Source organism: Bubalus kerabau, chromosome 11 (genome assembly GCF_029407905.1).
Source record: "Bubalus kerabau isolate K-KA32 ecotype Philippines breed swamp buffalo chromosome 11, PCC_UOA_SB_1v2, whole genome shotgun sequence".
NCBI classification, from domain to species: Eukaryota; Metazoa; Chordata; class Mammalia; order Artiodactyla; family Bovidae; genus Bubalus; species Bubalus kerabau.
This window is the reverse complement of record NC_073634.1, coordinates 71,774,344-71,793,860: the sequence shown is the minus strand read 5'-3', so window position 1 is coordinate 71,793,860 and position 19,517 is coordinate 71,774,344. Positions and strand designations below refer to the sequence as shown.

General features: G+C 51.6%; 1 protein-coding gene across 2 annotated transcripts in view; it reads right to left on the bottom strand.

Annotated features, from left to right (window-relative positions):
- The window catches only part of GALNT14 (polypeptide N-acetylgalactosaminyltransferase 14), a 216,842-nt gene that overhangs the window by 31,448 nt on the left and 165,877 nt on the right, over window positions 1-19,517 (bottom strand). For both annotated transcript variants that reach the window (XM_055540587.1, XM_055540588.1), the window contains exons 4-8: window positions 13,769-13,836; window positions 11,354-11,419; window positions 11,106-11,227; window positions 3,176-3,263; window positions 2,373-2,457 (exon numbers count right to left, since the gene is read on the bottom strand). In XM_055540587.1, coding sequence (XP_055396562.1) covers window positions 2,373-2,457; window positions 3,176-3,263; window positions 11,106-11,227; window positions 11,354-11,419; window positions 13,769-13,836 — 429 coding nt within the window. The remainder of the gene's footprint in view (window positions 1-2,372; window positions 2,458-3,175; window positions 3,264-11,105; window positions 11,228-11,353; window positions 11,420-13,768; window positions 13,837-19,517) is intronic.

Below are 19,517 nucleotides of genomic sequence, written 5' to 3'. Positions count from 1 at the left end.
TTGGAGAAAAGGTCTTCACAGAGGTGATAAAGCTAAAATGAGGTCATGGGGCTGGTCCCAATCCAATAGGACTGGTGTCCTTATAAAAAGAGATACTCAGTCACAGAGACAGACATGCACAGAAAGAAGATGAGGTGAGGAGACACAGAGAGAAAGTGGCCCTCTGCAAGCCCAGGATGGGGTCCGGCACGGCCCTCAGGAGGAAGTCACCCTGCTGACACCTCAAACTTGGACTTCTGGTCTCCAGAACTCAAGACAGCACATTTCTATGGTTTAAGCCACGCAGCCTGTGGCGCTCTGCGTGGCAGCCTTCATCTTCATTCTCTTTCTTTGGGGGCCCTCCCGACCTCCCCTGTCCTTGACTGCTGAGAGAGATTCCAAAGAAGCTACTTGGAACGGAAAGGGCTGCAGAATCCAGTCAAACAACCCAATGAGCACAAGGACGGGTATCTGGGCTGGGGGTGGAGGGCGAGCCCCTGGGACTAGGCCCCTCATTCAGTGGGTCCAGACAGAGAAGGGAGCTTTATGTCAAACAGTCAGTTGATACGGAGCAGGTCAGAAGCTTGGTCTCCCGATGCCATGACATCCTGCAGTCCTCTGACGACTGGAAACACTTGTCCTCTGCTGAGCAGAGATATTCCCACAGGAAGAGAACCGGCCCTGAGAAGCCCACCCCTGGGACAGAGAAGGGAAACCAGAGCCACCTGTCCTTGCGGAAACCAGAGCCACCTGTCCTTGCCTTGGCCTACTGCTGCATCAGGTGACTCAGGGAGTGTGGCGAGTACCCGAGGTACTGCTGTGCTGCATGGCCCTCAGGATGATCAGAAGGTTCTGCTCTCCCTCGAGGAACAAGGGCACTGTCTGGTGTGCCACGTAGCTCCCAGCTCCCTCTCAGCATCACTCCAGGTCATGAAGGCTGGAGGAGGGAGGAGGCGCCGGCTGGTGCTTGCGACAGAGGTTCCACCGCAGGGTTCTCCCAATCTCCACTGTCTGTGTCTTCATAGCCCTTTAGGTCTCTATTTGACTTAAGTCAGTTCATTGAAAGGGCTTCCCTGGTGGCTCAGATGGTAAAGAATCCGCCTGCAATGCGGATGACCCAAGGTTCAATCCTTGGGTTGGAAAGATCCCCTGGAGAAGGGAATGACAACCCACTCCAGTATTCTTGCCTGGAGAATTCCTTGGACAGAGACGTCTAGCAGGCTACAGTCCATGGGGTTGGACGCAACTGAGCAACTTACACACACACAGTTCAATGAGAATGATCGGACATTTATTCTATGCAGGCCCCGAGATGTAGAGGTGCCCCTGAGGAGCCCGGGGCATCTCTGCATTCCCCAGAAGGAGCAATTCTAGTTCCCTGGTCTTCTCGCCACATCCTCAAGCACTTGCTGGCCTCCTGAGGCTCCACTGGAGACAGATAAGTTTTGGCTTGGAGGTTCCCAACAGGCCTGGAACACACGTCCTCTCCAGTCTTAGGAATATCAAGGCCACACACATGATGCTGAGACCATTTCATGGACAGCCAAGCCCTCAGATGGGCCCGAACCCCAGGCAGCCATCCGGCCACTGTGCTGTGGGTCACAGTGAGGGCTGGAGGTGAGAATGTAGGTCAGACAGGGCCATCTACAGCACCACACAAGCAGCCCAGAGCTGACGCCCCTGTGGTGTTCTCACACGGGACACAGCAGTCATGTGTGCGAGCACGTAGCCGTGGCCACTCCTTGACAGCAGCCCCTACCCATAGCAATGGCTGACGACCCTCCTGGGCTGAATCCTGACATCCAGGACCTGGAGGCTAAGGAACCTTCTTTCCCCTTGCCAGAGGCTCAAATGGGACCACGTGGAACTCTCCAACATTTAGCAGGAAGTATAAGTACATCAAGGCTTCCCAGGTGGCGCTAGTGGTAAAGAACCCACCTTAGGAGTTCATAAGAGACATAGAAACACAGGTTTGATCCCTGGGTTGGGAAGATCCCCTGGAGGAGTGCATGGTAACCCACTCCAGTATTCTTGCCTGGAGAAGCCCATGGACAGAGGAGTCTGACGGGTTATGGTCAATAGTGTCGCAAAGAGTCGGACATGACTAAAGCGACTCAGCACACATGCACGTAAGTACGTCATGGTAGATGTGAATGATGCTGAGCCAGTCCTCAGCACGGGTCTCCACCAGCCCCCATCCCTCCAGAAGAAATCTCCATGAGGACAGAACCCTCCTAAAATAAGGGCAAAAGTGGCACTGGCCTGGCAAAAGGTCCTCTTGGTTCCTGACCAATCTTTTGAGCCTCTCCTATGGACAGCTTCCCTATAGCACACGACAGAGGGAAGGGCCAAGTGGTAATGAATCTTCCCACCCCACCCTTGCCCTGACTCACCTAATGGGCTCAGTGGGGTCCAGGCGTCGAGCCTTCTGCTCTGGTGTGAGCTGCTCCCATTGGAAGTGCAGGCTCCAGTCAAACCCTGAAACATAGCATCCACATGATTGACTCAGTCTCTCTGATGTACCTGCAAAGCTTGCTCATTCGGGCTCATGAACATATCCAGTTTCCCAGGTGGTCCTGGGATAAGACGTCTCACCCAGGCTGGTTGGCAACAGAGCTGCCTGATTTCCCTTCCACTGCTTCTTCTCTTTCTCCAGACCCTCCTGCCTCTCTGAGCCTTCTCTGCTGGGTGGACTTAGGGAAGAAGGGCAGAGGATAGAGTGGGAGTTGAGAGACCCCAAGAGTGGTACCAAAGGGGGACATGATGGACAATTCCAGAGTGAGGCCCTTGGCCATGAGTATTGGGAGTTGGAGGCGTAAGCAGGTCTGTGAGGGGTTGAATCACCCCCAGTCAGTCTTTGGGAGTCAGCGCTCAGCCCTGGGCACAATTGTGGTGGGCCTTAAGGAGAGAGAGGCACCCAGTGCTGAGGTGTCAGAACAATGCAGGCCCCACAGGGCGGGGCGGAGGGGGGCCCTGCTTCCCTCCCATCTTCAGGCCCCGGGGTGACCTACCCCCTCTCTGATCCTTCCATGCACAGTCCCCGTGGTCAGGGCCACCCTGCAGCTACTGACATTACAGGATGCAGGGCTGGAGGCTCCAGAAAAACCACTAGGAGACCTTTCCTCTCTCTCCCTTGGCAGCAATGACTAGGAGGAAAAAGTCCCTCTGGGCGAGGGCATTGGCTGGCCCCACTCACCCCCTCTGAGCTCTGAGGCCGACTCAATGTAGTTGAAGGTGTCCAGGTGAATGATGTCAATCACAGGGCACACCACCCGTGTGTAGTCCTGGAAAACAGAAGGCCTGCACTCAGATGGTGGCATCAGGAAGGCAGGCCTGGGATGCGAAGGTGGGGTGGGGGAGTGCCGGAGACTGGTTTCAGGGCCTTGACCAAGCACTTCCCTCTCTGCATTTCAACATTTCTCATGTATAAAGTGGGCCATCAGACACTGTGACCTCTCCACAATGCCTACAATGCTAAAAGCCTTTCCTGTGCTCCTGGGTGCCTTCTCATGGCCATCCAGGCGTGGTGGGGACACGGGAAGGCTGGCTGGAGTGTGCTGCTCACTGCGGAAAGGGACTCCAGGAAGAAGGGGACCCTTCAGTGCCACGGGGCTCTCAGGAGGCAGTGGACACAGTCAGCTGGGAAGGTGACCTCAACAGCTCCCCTCACAGTGGGAATTTCCCAGTACTTAACTTTTTATGCCTATGGTTCATGGGCAAGTTGAGAATAGCATCTCCAGAGATTCTTAACTTCGCTTGTCGCCTGTGATACTCGAGTCTGTAACTTCAGCCCCGACTTTGCTCCTCACTTCCCGACTCAAGCAGATCCAGTACACCAGCCGCCCCTCCATGCGGATTCACAAAGCACCGCAGTGGTGCCTTCACCAGCCTCCCCGCACATGTTCCTTCCCTTGGTTCCCTACTTCTGTCAACATGTCCCCCTTCCTCTCCAGCACTAACTTAAGAGGCCCCACCTCTGCCCATCAACTAAATCAACCCTGCTGACTGTAACTCTAAAACTGCTCTTCTTAATGGAACCTCTCTTTTATCCCCTCGCCCCTGGAGTACAAGGCAATGGCAATGAACTCCTGGCCCTCCCCCTCCCCCTTCTTACCCATTTCCCTGTCATTATACAGGTGGCTGACACAGTTGACTTTCAAATCTCACTCTGCAGCTCAACAGCTAAAAACCTGAACTGCCTTAAAAACAAGGTTCAAACTCCTTAGCCCAGCATCCAAGACCATCAATAACAGGCCTGTATCTAGTTTCTGCTGGGTTTCCCAGGTAGCTCAGTGGTAAAGAATCCACCAGCCACACTGTAGGAGATGCGGGTGCAATCTCTGGGTCTGGAAGATCCCCTGGAGAAGGAAATGGCAACGCACTCCAGTATTCTTGCCTGGGAAATCCCATGGACAGAGGAGCCTGGCGGGCTACAGTCCACGGGGTTACAAAAGAGTCTAACACAACTTAGCAACTAAACAACAATGAGCTTTCCAGCCTCGTCACTTGCTCTTTCCCCCAGGCTACCCTGCTGATAAGCAGCAAAGTCATCAAGGGGATAGTTTCAAAATGTGCAAGACAAATCTATCGGTTCTCAGGGGCCATCAAGGCATTACATGTAGTTTTAAAAAGTTCCTTACTGCTGGGGCTTCCCAGGTGGCTCAGAGGTTAAAGCATATGCCTGCAATGCGGGAGACCTGGGTTCGGTCCCTGGGTCAGGAAGATCCCCTGGAGAAGGAAATGGCAACCCACTCCAGTATTCTTGCCTGGAGAATCCCATGGATGGAGGAGCCTGGTGGGCTACAGTCCACGGGGTCACAAAGAGTCGGACACGACTGAGCAACTTCACTTTCACTTCTTTCACTTTACTGCTGGGTGAACACGCCTATACTGATGTGGAGGAGGGGAAACTGGGCCCCAAGGGCAGGATGAATGAGAGTCCCGGAGCTGGGAAGAGCCAACAGGCCTGGACCAGCCAGGCAGTACCACTTTTCCAGTCCTCTGCCCCTCCCTGTCCTGGTCAGCATGGGCAGAAACTTCTGTTTCTCTTGCAGGGATTTAATTTCCTGGTTCAATCTCTCCCCTAAATGAGGCTGTCTTCTTATTTTAAGCTCAGAATCACTGAGTACCTGCCTTGATGTTCACAGACTTAATCTAGCCTCAGTCTCCATACAGGACTCATTCCGACAGTGACAAGGTGCCTTTGAAGCCAACTGGCTCCCGTGGAAGGAGATGCTCATTTTCAGTGCATTGCTTCCCCCTCTAGGATGTGCACAGATGCTTCCAGCACAGTCAGTGTCGTATCTGACTGGCTGCCACAGTGCTCTGGGGCCACTGCCATCGTGTGTCCAAGTGGGTACACGCACTGCATGCACACACAGCCACCCCCACCCACACCACTATCTACACAGAGACACACCCCACTCCTGACTTGAAATCTGAAATGTTCTCAGAAGTTCAGAGACTGACTTTCTTCTGTGGGGCTGACAAAGTCCTCTTTTTGCCTTTGTCTGCTGAGTTTGGCCTCTGCAGCTTCACCGAATCCTTAGGTAGGCCCTTGTGCAGCAAAGGACTGACCTAAAGATACCGCTTAGCCCTTGTCTTAGCCCTTGCCCAACCCCTAAGAGGTATCTTCTAAGCCCTTGACTTGTTCTGCTTATAAGTGTCTCTGTTTACCTGGGAGCCCTGGGCTATATCAGACTCTGCTGACAAGGAGATTTGTGGTGAGAGCCTTGGGCCATGTGGTACCAACTCAATTTAACCTCTGGAGGGGCATGGAGACTGTGGAGTGATCAGTCACATCTACAGGGCTGACCTCCAATAAAAACCCTGGACACCAAGGCTGAGGTGGGCTTCCCTGTTTGGCAGTTCTCCATGTATGTTGCCACATGTCCTGGCGGCAGGAATCAAGTGCTGCCCACACACCAGCTCTAGGATGATCATGCCTGGAACTCTCCCTATGCACCTTTTCCTGCTGCAGATTTTAATCCATATCCTTCTGTGGTAATACACAGTAACCATGCATATCTAGTGAATTATTGAACATGAGGGTGGTCTTAGAAACCCCAAACTGAAATCCTGTTTTGCTTTTTTTTAAACTTTCTCCTCAATATTTGGAAAGTGAAATGCAAAATAAAATGCTGGTTGCTTACTCTGGCCACAGACTTCCCCAGAAGCCACCCATGGGCACAGCCTCTAGGGCTACGACAGGCTCTTGGGTACTCTCCTATGAGTTCTGAGGGTTTCTGCATGCATGCATGCTAACTAGCTTCAGTCATGTCCGACTCTTTGTGACCCTATAAACCATAACCTGTCAGGTTCCTCTGTCCATGGGTTTCTCCAGGCAAGACTGGAGTAAGCCGCCAGGCCCACCTTCAGGGAATCTTCCCAACCCAGGGATCAAACTTGCATCTCTTAAATCTCCTGCACTGGCAGGCAGGTTCTTTACCACTAGCGCTACCTGAGAAACTCTCTCAGAGCATTTCTGTCCTTCTATTATTCCCATCACAACTTAGCCATGGCAACTTCTTGGTTCAGACACAATGGAGGGCCATTTAGGCAGAGAGGGATGTTTAGGGCTAAGTGATGTGTGGAGCCAAGACCTTAAGAGAGAGCTGCAGGGGATGTTAGACATGACCTCTTAAAGCCAGGACACAAGCTTCTTGAATGACCTTGGGGGTCTCATCTGCTCCATTTTTGCATTCCCCAGCAGCCCCTGCCCACCCCCGAGTCCAGAGCCTACTGGGCAGCAGGTGTTCAGTTGGCACTGGATGAAAGACGGCAGCTATGAACTCCCTCTGAGGACACTGTCAGTGGCTGGAGACAGAGCAGGTGGGCCAATTATGGCTGAGCAACATGGCCTTGCCTTCTGTAGGCTCAGAGATGGATGCTGCTGCTGCTGCTAAGTCGCTTCAGTCGTGTCCGACTCTGCGACCCCATAGACAGCAGCCCATCAGGCTCCCCTGTCCCTGAGATTCTCCAGGCAAGAACACTGGAGTGGGTTGCCATTTCCTTCTCCAATGCATGAAAGTGAAAAGGGAAAGTGAAGTTGCTCAGTTGTGTCTGACTCTTAGCGACCCCATGGACTGCAGCCTACCAGGCTCCTCCATCCATGGGATTTTCCAGGCAAGAGTACTGGAGTGGGGTGCCATTGCCTTCTCCAGAGATGGATGTATTCTCCATAAAGATGCTCAGATCCTCGCAGGCTCCTGCCTGTGTGCCCAGGTGGCTATATCTTCAAGGCTAGGTCCACAGGTAAGCTCCAGCAGCATCTGGTGGAATGCCTGACAGATCCAGAACAAGGCCCTGCCCTCTCCCCTACACAAATGCAAGCCCACCCCCAACCCCCACTGAGAGCCAATGGCCATCAATCACCCCTCCAGTTATGTCTCTTCTTTCTCCACCGTAATCAAAACCACGTTGTGAATGGGCAGTCAAGGGACTTCCAGAGATGACTGTTCACTCATTGCATCCGCCAGCATTACTGGAGCAGCTACTATGGGTTAGGGACTGTGGTTGGCACAGAGATGATTAAGGCCTTGCTGTCTGGGGAAGGTGGTGCACAGGAGAGCAGAGGACGACAGTGCGGGGTCTCTGTTAGCCTGGAGGGAGGGATAGGGGAGCAGGAGCAGGGCCAGAGACCTGGGTTCCTATTCTGGTTCTGCCATGCAGGATACATTTGACCTTAAAGCAAAGCAGCATACTCTGAGGAGCTCTGCTTCTTCATCTATGAAGCAAAAACAATCTATAATTTGCAAAACTATCTTGCATTCCTCACAGGGCTTTTGGAAGAAACAAGAGAGGAAAGCATGGGAAAGGGCTTTGAAGCTTATGTAAGCCATTATTTATATCAACTTGCCAAATGCTATTGGGATGGAAATTTCTTAAAATCTTTTTTTTTCCTACTAAAGGAATATGTAGATAAGGAGAAGAGGGAAGAAGACTCTGTTTAAAGAAACCCAACAACTTGGTGCTTGCTTCAAGTATCATCAAGTAATTGAAGGGAAGGAAGGGAAATCAAGGAGATTTTCCATGTGGAAAACACCAGCTGAGGACAGCTTCTGACAGCTCGAGCCCAGCCTCTCTCTTATCTCTATTTTCGAAAATCCCAAACTCCAATTACAGCTGAAAATTTCCACTTGCGCTCACAAGATCAAATCATGTCTTACTCTGAGATGAGACACATCCAAAGACATGGAAACAGAGGCTGACACACACCCACACTCCCCATCCAGAAAGGGGTGTCTCAGCAGAACCATCTCATCATCAAGAGTCGGGGTCTGTAGGGGCAGGGTGGGACCAGTCAGGGTTTGTCTGAGCAATCCTCCACTATGAAAGTGTTAGGTCAGACAGCGATGGGGACTGGGAGCTTGGCCCTGGGAGCTGAGCTCACTCTTGGGGCTCTATGACTCCTACAGGAGGATGGCTGTGCAGGTGAAGCTGGCCAGGGATGCACAAGAGGACATTTTTCAAAGAAGGGCTTCTGAGGTGGACTCAGAGCCACAGGGAAAGGAAGGGCCTCCAGGTTCATTAAGGCTGCCTGAGGATGACATCCTGCAGGGACACATCAGCTTGGATGTGGGACATAGATCCCATGCTTAATCACCACCAACCCAGGAATTCCACTCCTTGGCATGTCCCCTAAAGAACTGAAAGCAGGTACTCAGGGGAAAACTTGCACATGAATGTTCGCAGCAGCATTATTCACAACAGTGAGAAGGCAGAAACAACCCAAATGTCCATTAGTAGATAAGTGGATAGATAAAATGCAATATACACTGTGCTGTGATATAATAAGAAATATATTTGGCCTTTGTTCCTCTTAAAACTCTTGAAAGTTCCTGACTAATTGGGGTGACAGGAGGGACTTCCCTGGTGGCTCAGAAGCTAAAGAATCTGCCTGCAGGAGACCTGGATTTGATCCCTGGGTTGGGAATATCCCCTGGAGAAGGGAATGGCAATCCTCTCAGTATTCTTGCCTGAGGAATTTCAGCAAGCTACAGAAATCCAAACAGAAGTTACAGTTCATGGGGTCGCAAAGAGTCGGACATGACTGAGCAGCCAACACTTTCACTTTCACTTGGGGTGACAGGAACCTTTTTTCTTCTCATAATGAGCCTCTTTCATTATATTAGTAAGTTTATACTAATGAGGTGACTCTCTGAAGGATGGAGGCTGGTTTATAGAGGAACCAACCCTCTGATTAAAGGGCTGGAAACTTCAGCCCCATCCCCAGACCTCTCACATTTCTTTCCCCATTGACCTCCCCTCTTTCCACCCCCAAGGAGAGGAGAGACTGAGCTCAACTATGTAAAGAAGTCTCCATAACAACCCTAAACGACAAGGTTTGAAGAGCTTCTGGATTGGGGAACTTAAGCAGGATGTAGATTCCTTTTATGTGGTCCATCCCCAATTCTTCCTCAAAACCCTGCCCAAAACAAGTGTTCAATAAATACCTGTTTGTTAATTTATAGTCAGGAAGCAAGCACATTTTCCTCCTATTCCAAGTGTATCACTTCCCACTGCATCTAGTTTCTTATTATCATTCCAAACACTTACTCTAGGATCACCAGGAGGTGATTGGTGCCCTCTTTGGGTTTGCAATCTGTTAGAAGAAAGAGAGAGCTAAACCCAGAAAAGGAAATTGTGGGGCCAAATGGACAATTCTTTCTGGGAGAGATCCTAGCTGGCCACACAGTCAGAAAAGTCTTCCTGGAGGAGAGGAGACATAGATGAGGCCCTGGAGAGCAAGGGGCAGTGAAGAGGAAGGGAAGGGCATCCAGGGACAGGAAGGACTTGGTGGGAGATGAAGCACTGGGAATGTCGGGACACAGTCAGCGGGAGAGAACAGCCCAACTTTGGAAGAGTATTAGACCCGGGAGGCTGGCTGCATTTACAGATGGAGCACAAGGGAGGGAGAGCTTGGAAGGGCCTCCAGTGCCTGGTGAGGTCCCTCAATAGACTGGTCTGCTCATAACCTACCACGTCTCCATCCAGACCTCTTCACCCTCACACATGTATATGAGCCCTCCCAACTTTAGGGAAAGTGGCCATGGGATGGGTTGTAACATCCAGGCTCATGCATGAGAACTCTGTACATCCAGCTAGGTTCTCTCATCAGATGAACAAAGTTGGAAAGGATTTCTTAGTATTCTGAGCAGTTCACGTGTCTCAATTCTTCCATTGCCTGACACTGTCATTTTGCAGGTAGGAGTCAAGGAGTCACCTCGAAGAGTGAGAAGGGAAATAACCACAGCACAAAGCACAAAGGAGATGCTGTTGAGGCGACACTGAAGGTCTCAGGGCTGGTGGTACCAGCTAGGGAATATCAGTCCAAGTTATGTCATTGTCCCTGAAGCCGTACCCTCATGTGTGAAATGGATATGTTAAAAAATACCTGGCCTCCCACTTCACAGAGCCGCTGCAGAGTCAGTAACTCGGGGGGATAATGAGCAGCATGAATGCCAGTCACAGACACTGGCATCTAAAAATGCAGGGCCTTCTGTAGATAGGGGTGGAGGGTGGATAGATTTCGGGGGATATAAAATATTGATGGGCGAATTAAAAAAAATTTTTTTCACTTTCAAGAGGAATAAGAGACACAGAGAGAGGAAGCAGACAGAGTTCTAGAATAACATAAGGGCAGACAGAGGCAAGGAATTCAGGTCTCTTGGCATCCAGCCCCCTGTGTCTTGGTCTTTGGCTGAAAGTGACATGGCTGGAGGAACAATGGAGGCCTCAGGAACTGGGTGACAAGGCCCTGTTAATTCTTCTGTCTCATTTTCACAAATGGCACTCATCGGGGCTCCCTTTCCGGAACCTTCTAACATCTGGGAAAAATTGATTTGGGCTGTTCTCTTGCCCAGGAAGCTGTGTGCGTCATGTCCCAGCTGTTGGTGCCCCACCTGCAGGGCTGCTGTAGGTGACACTGTGAGGCAAAGAAGACATCCTGGGCTTTGTTCCACCACTGTCTGCTGCGTGACCCCAGGCAGGCCACTCTCCCTCAGTCTCTTCATCTATAAAATGGGCACTGCAATCTGCCCCCCACTCCACTTCCCAAGGGGCTGTGGGTACATATGAAGTGCTGAGCTGGAGAAAGTGGGGGACACGGAACACGCCTCACTCACCTCTTTGACCCTGTGTAGCAGGGGCTGGAGCCAGTCCCTATTCACCTCACAGTGGCTGTCAAGGAAAGTCAGGGTGGTGCCCTGGGCGATGTCAGCACCCCGGATCCGGGACCGCACCAAACCTGCAGGAGGGACAATCGGCCAAGGGAGTGCCCCCACCGCTCCATCATCCAAGGAGACCACACTGAACACACACCCAAATGTGTCCCCACTCCCTGCCCCTGGCCCACTCAACAGTGCAGACCTACCTTGCCGCTCATTATTGCGTAAGCACTTCACCTTGGGCAGTTTGATGAGCTGTTTGCAGTCCTCAGCTACAAAGACAAGAGGTCACGTGATTGAGCCCCCGGGGCTGGAGGTGAACCAGCAGAGTAGGTGAGGCACCCTGCCTGTCGTCCCCACCCCCAACCACACTGCCCTGTCCTGACTCCAGGGTACTGTGGGCTTTGGAAGGTGCTGACTGACCATGGCTAGCCACATACAGTATGGCTCGGTCTCTGCAAGGGGCCTCTGGAGAAGGTGGTCACACACTGGCACTTGCGTACTTGCTAGAACGCTGCCAGATGGTCACCTGGGGACAGTTCTCCTTTTCTATAGCTTATTTGAAGCGTGAGGTGGGAGTCTTGTTCACTTTGGTAGGGTTTAGGAAAAAGATGCTGAGAGGCCGGAGAATGGATGAGACAGACTATGGCGTTTCCTTTCAGCTCACGGACTCAATACAGGAGACCCTATTTATCAGGGTATCTCTCCAGTATATCCATCACACAGAGCTGGTTCAACTCTCCACATGGGGGAAATGTGTGGGGCTGAGCAAGAGACCCATCCTAGGCACTCAGCCTGGGTTGTCCTGGCTTGCCTGCCTGCCCCAGCACTCTTCTGGCTCACCAGTTCTTGGCTCTGAACTCCATTATCATAAGTTGTGGTTTTGCTTCACTGGTTTTACCAACCTTTAGCTTCTCTGCTCAGTTCTGGACTCTACGGAGTGACCACAAAGACTTACAGGGGCTTCCTCAGAGCCAGGTACTGCTCTAAGCACACAAATGTATCAACACATTTATATCCTCATATAAACCATATATATGTTATTGTTATCTCCATTTTATATGGAAACTGATGCATGTAGAGGCTAAGAAGTTGCCCAAGGAACATAGCTGGTAAGTGAGCCAGTGACAGGTCTAGAATTTGAAGCCAGGCAGCTGGCTCCAGAGGTGATGCTCTAACCACTGAAGCTGTTCTGCTTCTAAGTAAATTCAGCAGTGTTCCCAATCTCCAGCCTGAGTACCAGCTACCTCCCGACACGATGAGTGGCTCCCTGCCTCTAACCCCTTCCACCCTGGGGAAGGGAGAGGAGATCACCGAGTTTCAGAACTCAAGTCCGATCTGATCACCTTGAATCTGGTACATGACCCACTTGTGCATAACTCCCAAGCTCCTAAGGCTATGTTAGGTGTGTGGGTTTCCAGCCTTCCGACAGTAGACCCCCGTGTGGTAGTGGCTCCTACGTCAAACTTTCAGCATCAGGGCTGGTGTGGAAAGACTCCACTCCCTTGGGACTCAGAGCTGTCCCCAGAGGCCATCACCTGCTTCCCCTGGTTCATCACTAAGAGGCGGTTCTGCCTGGATGTGGCTGACTGCCTGCAGCGGCACTCAGGCTGTGACGACAGCTCTTAGACAGGAATCAGCACTACCTGATTCCTACACACCTGAGCACTACATTCCTGAAGTGCAACAACACTTCTGCAATGATCGTCCCTGTCAAACTGAACACACAGGTATCTGAAAACTCTCACGTGCTTTTCTTGGGGAAGGTGGACTTGGACTGTGAACTTGGGTGGGACCCAGGTTCTTGGGCAGGATAGCTAGGAGATGGGTAATGACCAGTGGTTGGAAAGTTGGAAGGTAGCTGTTCACTATGTCATGGCCAAGTGATGGGATGTCCCAAAGACAGAGCCCCCTCTTCCCCCACAAGTCCTGCCATGGGAATGAGAGGAAGAGGGTAGGTGACCTTGGCTCATGCTGGTGGATTATCAGAGCACAGGAGTCGGGAATCTCTATTCATGGGTATTGCTTCAGGGCTCGGGGGCTCTTTGAAGGTGCAGTGTCTCTTCAAGTCCAGGAATGCATCAACAGGTTGGGGGCAGTGAGACACACGCATACACATACCAACTCCATTGCATGTGTGTATAAGTCTCTTCAGTCGTGTCTGACTCTTTGCGACCGTATGAACTGTAGCCCACCAAGCTCCTCTGTCCATGGGATTCTCCAGGCAAGAATATTGGAGTGGATTACTGTATCTTCCTCCGGGGGATCTTCCCAACCCAGGGATCAAACACCAGGGATCAAGCATCATTTATGTCTCCTGCATTGGCAGGCAGGTTCTTTATCACTAGCGCCACCTGGGAAGCCCACCAACCCCATTAAGAACCTACAATTCAGATCTGGTTAGGTCCTCAAAGACTCATAGCAGAGGACCTGAGACATTGTTTCCCTAACGTAAGGTTCATGTACTTCTTGACTCACAAGGACACTCCATGTCCTCCACACCTACTACAAACCCAGGCTTTCCTCCATCCCCAGGGAACTTGCAGGTTCACCTCTGCCCACGACACAGAGCCTGGGAACAGACACTTGTGTCCATAGCACAGGACAACCGTGGTACTTACGGTCATTGCTGAAGTCATCCACTAATATGATTTCCTGGATGAGATTCATAGGGGTGCGGTTTAATATGCTGTGAGATGGAAAGAGGAAAGATCACTGTGACTTTAAGAGTCAAATCTACGCAACCTGAGCTTTAAGTAGACGCCATTGTATCTGAAGAATAAAGACTCTAAGCAACCCAAAAACTTGTCCGGTCACATGCTCACCTTTGAGCCACTGGGATACAACTCTGCATTGTCTTGGTGAATATCACAGCACCCACCTAGCACCCAGAGCTCCAGAGCCACACTCAACAACCCTCCCTCTCCCCGAAATCCTGAATCACACCAGCGACCCAGAATGTGCTGGTTCTCCTTGAAAATATCATTCAGATCACCTTCACCTCTTATGCCTCCATTCTGGTTCAACCTCTTTTGCCTGGTTTTTTAAACACATATTTAAAAAATTTTTTTATTTATTGGTTTTTGGCTGTGCTGGGTCTCCTTTGCTGCAGGCAGGCATTCTCTAGTTGTGACAATCAGGGGCTACTTTTCCTTGTGGTGCACAAGCTTCACATTATGGTGGCTTCTCTGTGGAACACGAGCTCTAGAGTGCAGCAGGTTCAATAGCTGCAGCACGCGGGCTTAGCTGCTCAGTAGCATGTGGGATTCTCCTGGACCAGGGATTTGAACCCGTGTCCCCTGCACTGGCAGCCTGATTCTTAACCACTGGACCACCAGGGAGCAGACCACTGCCTGTTTATTTTGCAGTAGCCTGACCTGCTGCCAGGCCATCCTCCTGTGACCTTCAGAGTGAGCTGTCTGAAGCACAGATCTGACCTTCAATCGTGCAACTTCCCTCACTAACGCAAATAGAGAAGTTGACAAAAAGGCTCCCCACGATCTACACCCCAAACCCTCAGCACGCTCTTCAAGGCCTTTCCCAGGCTGGAGCCAGCCCCCTTTCCAGCCTCCTCACGCCCAGTGCCTTTGTCTGGAGACATCCTGCGTCTTACAGCTGAGGCCGGTTCCCCTTCTGCTGTCACAGCGTGAGATGCCCCTTGTCTGTTACAAGGACCCATTCAAACGTCACTTCCTCTCTAACAGCTTTCCAATCCACTTAGTAAGAATGAATTGCTTCCTCCTCCGGGATCCCTCAGCTGTTTGTATCTGAAGCTTCCTGCACGTCTCACTGCGGCCTGACTCTGAGGGCTGGTTTTCTGGCCCCTCCAGATGGTCACCTCCCAGGGGCAGTGGCCTCGTCAAGCTACTCTCTGTATTGCCAGAGTGCAGCTGCACCTTAGCCCATGACCGTCCCCTCCAAGGATGTTTAGTGCACACCTTCTTTGTGCTAGGCACTGCATAGGTGATGCGGATCGAGGGAGACGTGAACCCGGCCCTCAGCAGCTGCGGTCTAGGAGCTACTTACTACAAGCTGTGTGAACTTGGCCAGGTTACTTTCCTGCTCTGTGCAGTAAAGTATTCCCATCCGTGAAACGGGGATAATGAGAGTAGTACCCATCATTCATAGGGCTGTAGGGAGAATTAAAGGGGAACGTTTCTAAAGCATTCAGCACAGCGTCTGCTGATAACAGTGATAAAAAGCTGTAACAATTATTACTGTTTTCTGGATCAGCGGTGATTTTTGAACTGACTTCATCTCCCTTCCTGAGCTGGGAATCTGTTGCCTCCAGGCAAGACTAGGTTTCCGTGTTTATTCTGAGTCTCAGTCCTGACTGAGATGGCTGCATCCTGCTTCTCTAAACACACTAAACCGTGCGGTTCCTCGGAAACACTCCTGGGCCATGCCACCTGCCACAGGACACCCAGAGCCCCATGTGTAGTGGGGAGGGGTTCAGATAGGCCTGGCAGAGGCGCTCACCAAGCCCTGTTTCTGGTGAGCCGTCCTTTCAAAGCAAGATGCAGAGACTTCCCAGGAGGAGAACTTCCCCTGGAGCTACCTTTATTTATGAAGCCTTAATTCTCACCATGGCAACTAGAGTGAGGTGGAGAGAGGAACCCCAACCCCAGCCCCTGAGCCCACTGCTGTTGGGAGGTGAACACCCGGAGAGCAGGAGGTGGTGCGAGGGGAACCTCACCACCATCATCGAAAGCAAACACGCCGAACTCAACAACCAGCCCTCCAATCAGAGGGTAGGGGGAGAGGGAGGCAGAGAGAGAAGGAAAACTTGCTGGAAGAATACCCTCTAATGAGGTTTGATTACGGCTGTAGCTTCTCACGCGATCTGCGTCCCCCTCCCTCTGAATCCCTGCCCGCTCTTTGAAATTCAAGAGTTCTCTTCTGTGAACATCAAAAGGTAAATCGCGTGCAGCTCTGCGCTGGTTGAACTGAGAGATGATTAGCGAATAAAAAATGTCCAGAGTGTAAAAAAGGAAGAAAAAAAAAAAGAACGAAATCGTCAGCAGTAAGTGCTAATTAGACTATTTCCTGGTAACACCTGGCTGGTTTTTGCTCCTCTAAACAGAGCAATTGGAGTGATGGGGTGGGGGGCGGTGCCGAAAAAGTGGCTCGGGGCTGGGAGGAACTGAGATGGGCAGGGGCTTTGGGCACCTGGGGTGGCTGGAGAAGGAGAAAGGTCAAGTCCAGCCCCGGGGACCTGGCTCAGGTCCCCAGATGGTCCCCCTGGGTCCTCTCTTCTGTACACCCTACCCTCATCCCTGCCACACAGACCCTGGGGGCTTGCACCTCCGTCTCTCCTTTGGTCTTACCAGTTCTCTGTCAGGACACCTCACCAGCCCCTCTGCAGCCAAGCCAGACCTCCTTTCTCTCCAGGGCCCGGTTTTCCCCTTACTTCAACCCCACTGTGGCTGTTCTGTGCCCCTTTCTTTCACAGTCTCACAGGGAAGTGGGTGCTCATCTCACGGGCACATCCCAGTCACTGGAGCCTGGGAATTATCCAGGAAATGGGTTTCCTATCCACAGCTCACTCTCTGCCAGAAGGTAGCTGCCCGCAGGGTCTACACTTTCTGCCCACTGCACCCTAACCACAGCTGCCCCCCGCTCCAGGCCCCCGAGAGGAGGCTGGTTACGGCAGCGTGGGAGGCCACGCGGCCTCCACCATCTACCACTGTGCTGATCCTGAGCGGTACGCCGGGCAGCTCCCAGCTTTCATTTCCATCTGTAATTACATTTTCCTTGTAAAAGCAGGCGATATTAATACTTGACCTACTTCACAGGCTTTTGTGTGTATGAAATGAGGAAATGTATTTGAAATTGCTTTCTGAACTGCACGGGGCTCTATGCAGGCAGCATTTATCAGACGTTCCATAAATGCCAGCTGAATGAAGACCTGAGGCTGGTTGACAGTTGAGTTTAGTCATTCTGGAGTCAGGCCATCTTGGGTTCAAGTGCTGTGTCTGGGTTCAAGTGCTGTGTCTGTGTATCTGCCATTCACTAGCTGGAGACCTTCAGGAAGTATGGAACCATCAGCACAACCGCCTCAGCCACAGGAAACAAAGGAAATGAGCTTAGCACCCTGCTTGGCATGTAGCAGCCGCTCTTGGAATCTGGGGCTTGATAATTGTGACGATACTGTCTCCCTAGTGGCTCAGATGGTAAAGAATCTGCCTGCAGTGCAGGAGATCCAAGCCCAATCCCTGGGTCAGGAAGATTCCCTGGAGTAGGAAATAGTAACCCACCCCAGTATTCTTGCCTGGAGAATCCCAATGGACAGAGGAGCCTGGCGGGCTACAAATTGTGGGGTCGCAAAGAGTCAGACACAATTGAGCGACCAAAACTTCATACCACTTCACTTCTGGTTCTCAACGTGTGATCCTGGAACTAGCACAGACTCAGTGTCACCTGGGGACTTGTTAGAAACACAAATTCTTGGGCCCTACTCTAGATGTATTCAGTTGGAATATCTGGGGGTGGGGGCCAGGAAACTGTGTTTTGACAAGCCCTCCGATTCTGATGTCCACTCAAGCTTGGGAGCCATGGCATTAGAACCCTGCTGTCTCCCTGGGCCGGAGGTGCCTCATGGCACATGCTGTCGCCCGTCCAGGCTCACTCTGTGCCAGGCATTGTTCCAAGGCCTTTAACCACCTGAACTCCTTCACTCCTCGCCACAATCATCTGAGGCTGTTATTAACAGTATTCCTGTTATGCAGAAAAGGAAACTGAGGTAGAGAGGTGAAGAGGTACCCAGATGTCACACAGCTGGTAAGGACAGAGTGGGAATATCTTTCTGGCCCCAGCATCCAATTTCTTCACCACTTTAATCTGAGAGATTGCTCCTCTAAATCTAGATTATTATGAAAAGCCACAGCGAGGAGAATCAAGATATAAACTGGCCATGCTCCAGAGCCCCCATGGGAGGCAGGGGGCAGGAGGATGCCCCAAAAGGAAAGAGGAGGCCCTAAGTCTCATAAATATACAAGGACTCGTGGCAGCAGCAGTGAAGCGAAACTGGTGTTCAGGGCTTTTCTCTGTCCTTAAGTGAGAAAAGTGCCCTAACTCATCAAGACCATGACTCTCTCCCTCCCGCCATCGCCCACCCCATTGTGCCTCTGCCTGGCTCTGAGTGCCCCCATGTGCACCTTCCCAGCCCCCTCCCCTGGCTAATGCAGGAACTTGGGCAGGGATGGGCAGAGGGACCAAGGCCTGGCCAGGTGCTGGGTGGGAGGAACCAGAGGGCAGCTCAGTCCTCCCCACCCAGTTCCTCAAGCATCTTTCCCTTGCCAAAGCCTGGCAGCAAAGCCATCTAAATTCTAGAGAACTAAAGATGAAAAACGGGCTTCCCTGGTGGCTCAGATGGTAAAGAATCTGCCTGCAATGCGGGAGACCCAGGTTTGATCCCTGGGATTGGGAAGATCTCCTGGAGAAGGGAATGTCTACCTACACCAGTGTTCTTGCCTGGAGAATTCCAGGGGCAGAGGAACCTGGTGGGCTATAGTCCATGGGGTCACATGACTGAGCAACTTACTCACTCGAAGATGAAAAACACCTTAGAAAAGATCCTTCCATCAATGACAAAAGTGAGACAGGAAGTGCTCTTCATTCAATTCCCTCCCAGTGGCTAGTGATTTATTTGTGTGGCAGAACAGGGGATACAAGGGAAGTACGGATTCCCAAGGCAAGTGACACCTGGCTGTGGAAGTTCCCAGAAGTAATCTTCCTCGCCTCCACCCCTAAAAGTCTTCCACTCTGCCCACTGATGATGTTAAGACCATCTGTTCACACCTGGCTCTTGAGCCCCCATTCTGCAGTTTTCATGGACCACAGGGTCTGAGGCGGGAGGCTGGCTCACACTGAAGTTCCAGAGAGGCAGAAAAGAGGTCCTGGGCTCGGCCAGCAAGGCACCCAGCAGAGTGTGGCGTAGCGTCTGGCACTTCATGGGGCCTTCTGAAAAGTATGCCCTCGCCCTCCAGAGTGCAGGGCACCAGGGCCTCTGGGGAGGCCCTCCTTCAGGCTGGTGGACAGAGACACTGGGGCAGACCCCTACTGCCCCAGATTCCCCCCAGGAAACCAGAAACCTGAGTCCTGGCTCTTGCACTTCCCAGCTCTGTGGCCTTGGCCTCGGCCTCCATTCCCTATGCGCACCCTCACTTCACAGACTCTGATGGGGCTCCAAATGAAGTGAGAGATGGAATGTGTTCTGTGGACCATAAAACTCAGCATTAATATTAATATTAACATATTAATATTATTATCATAAAGTATCATTATTACTATTATAAACAGCTGGAGGAACAGCAGGAAGAAAAAGAGAAATACGTCTTAGAGCTGAAAGGGATGAGTCTGGGGGCAGTA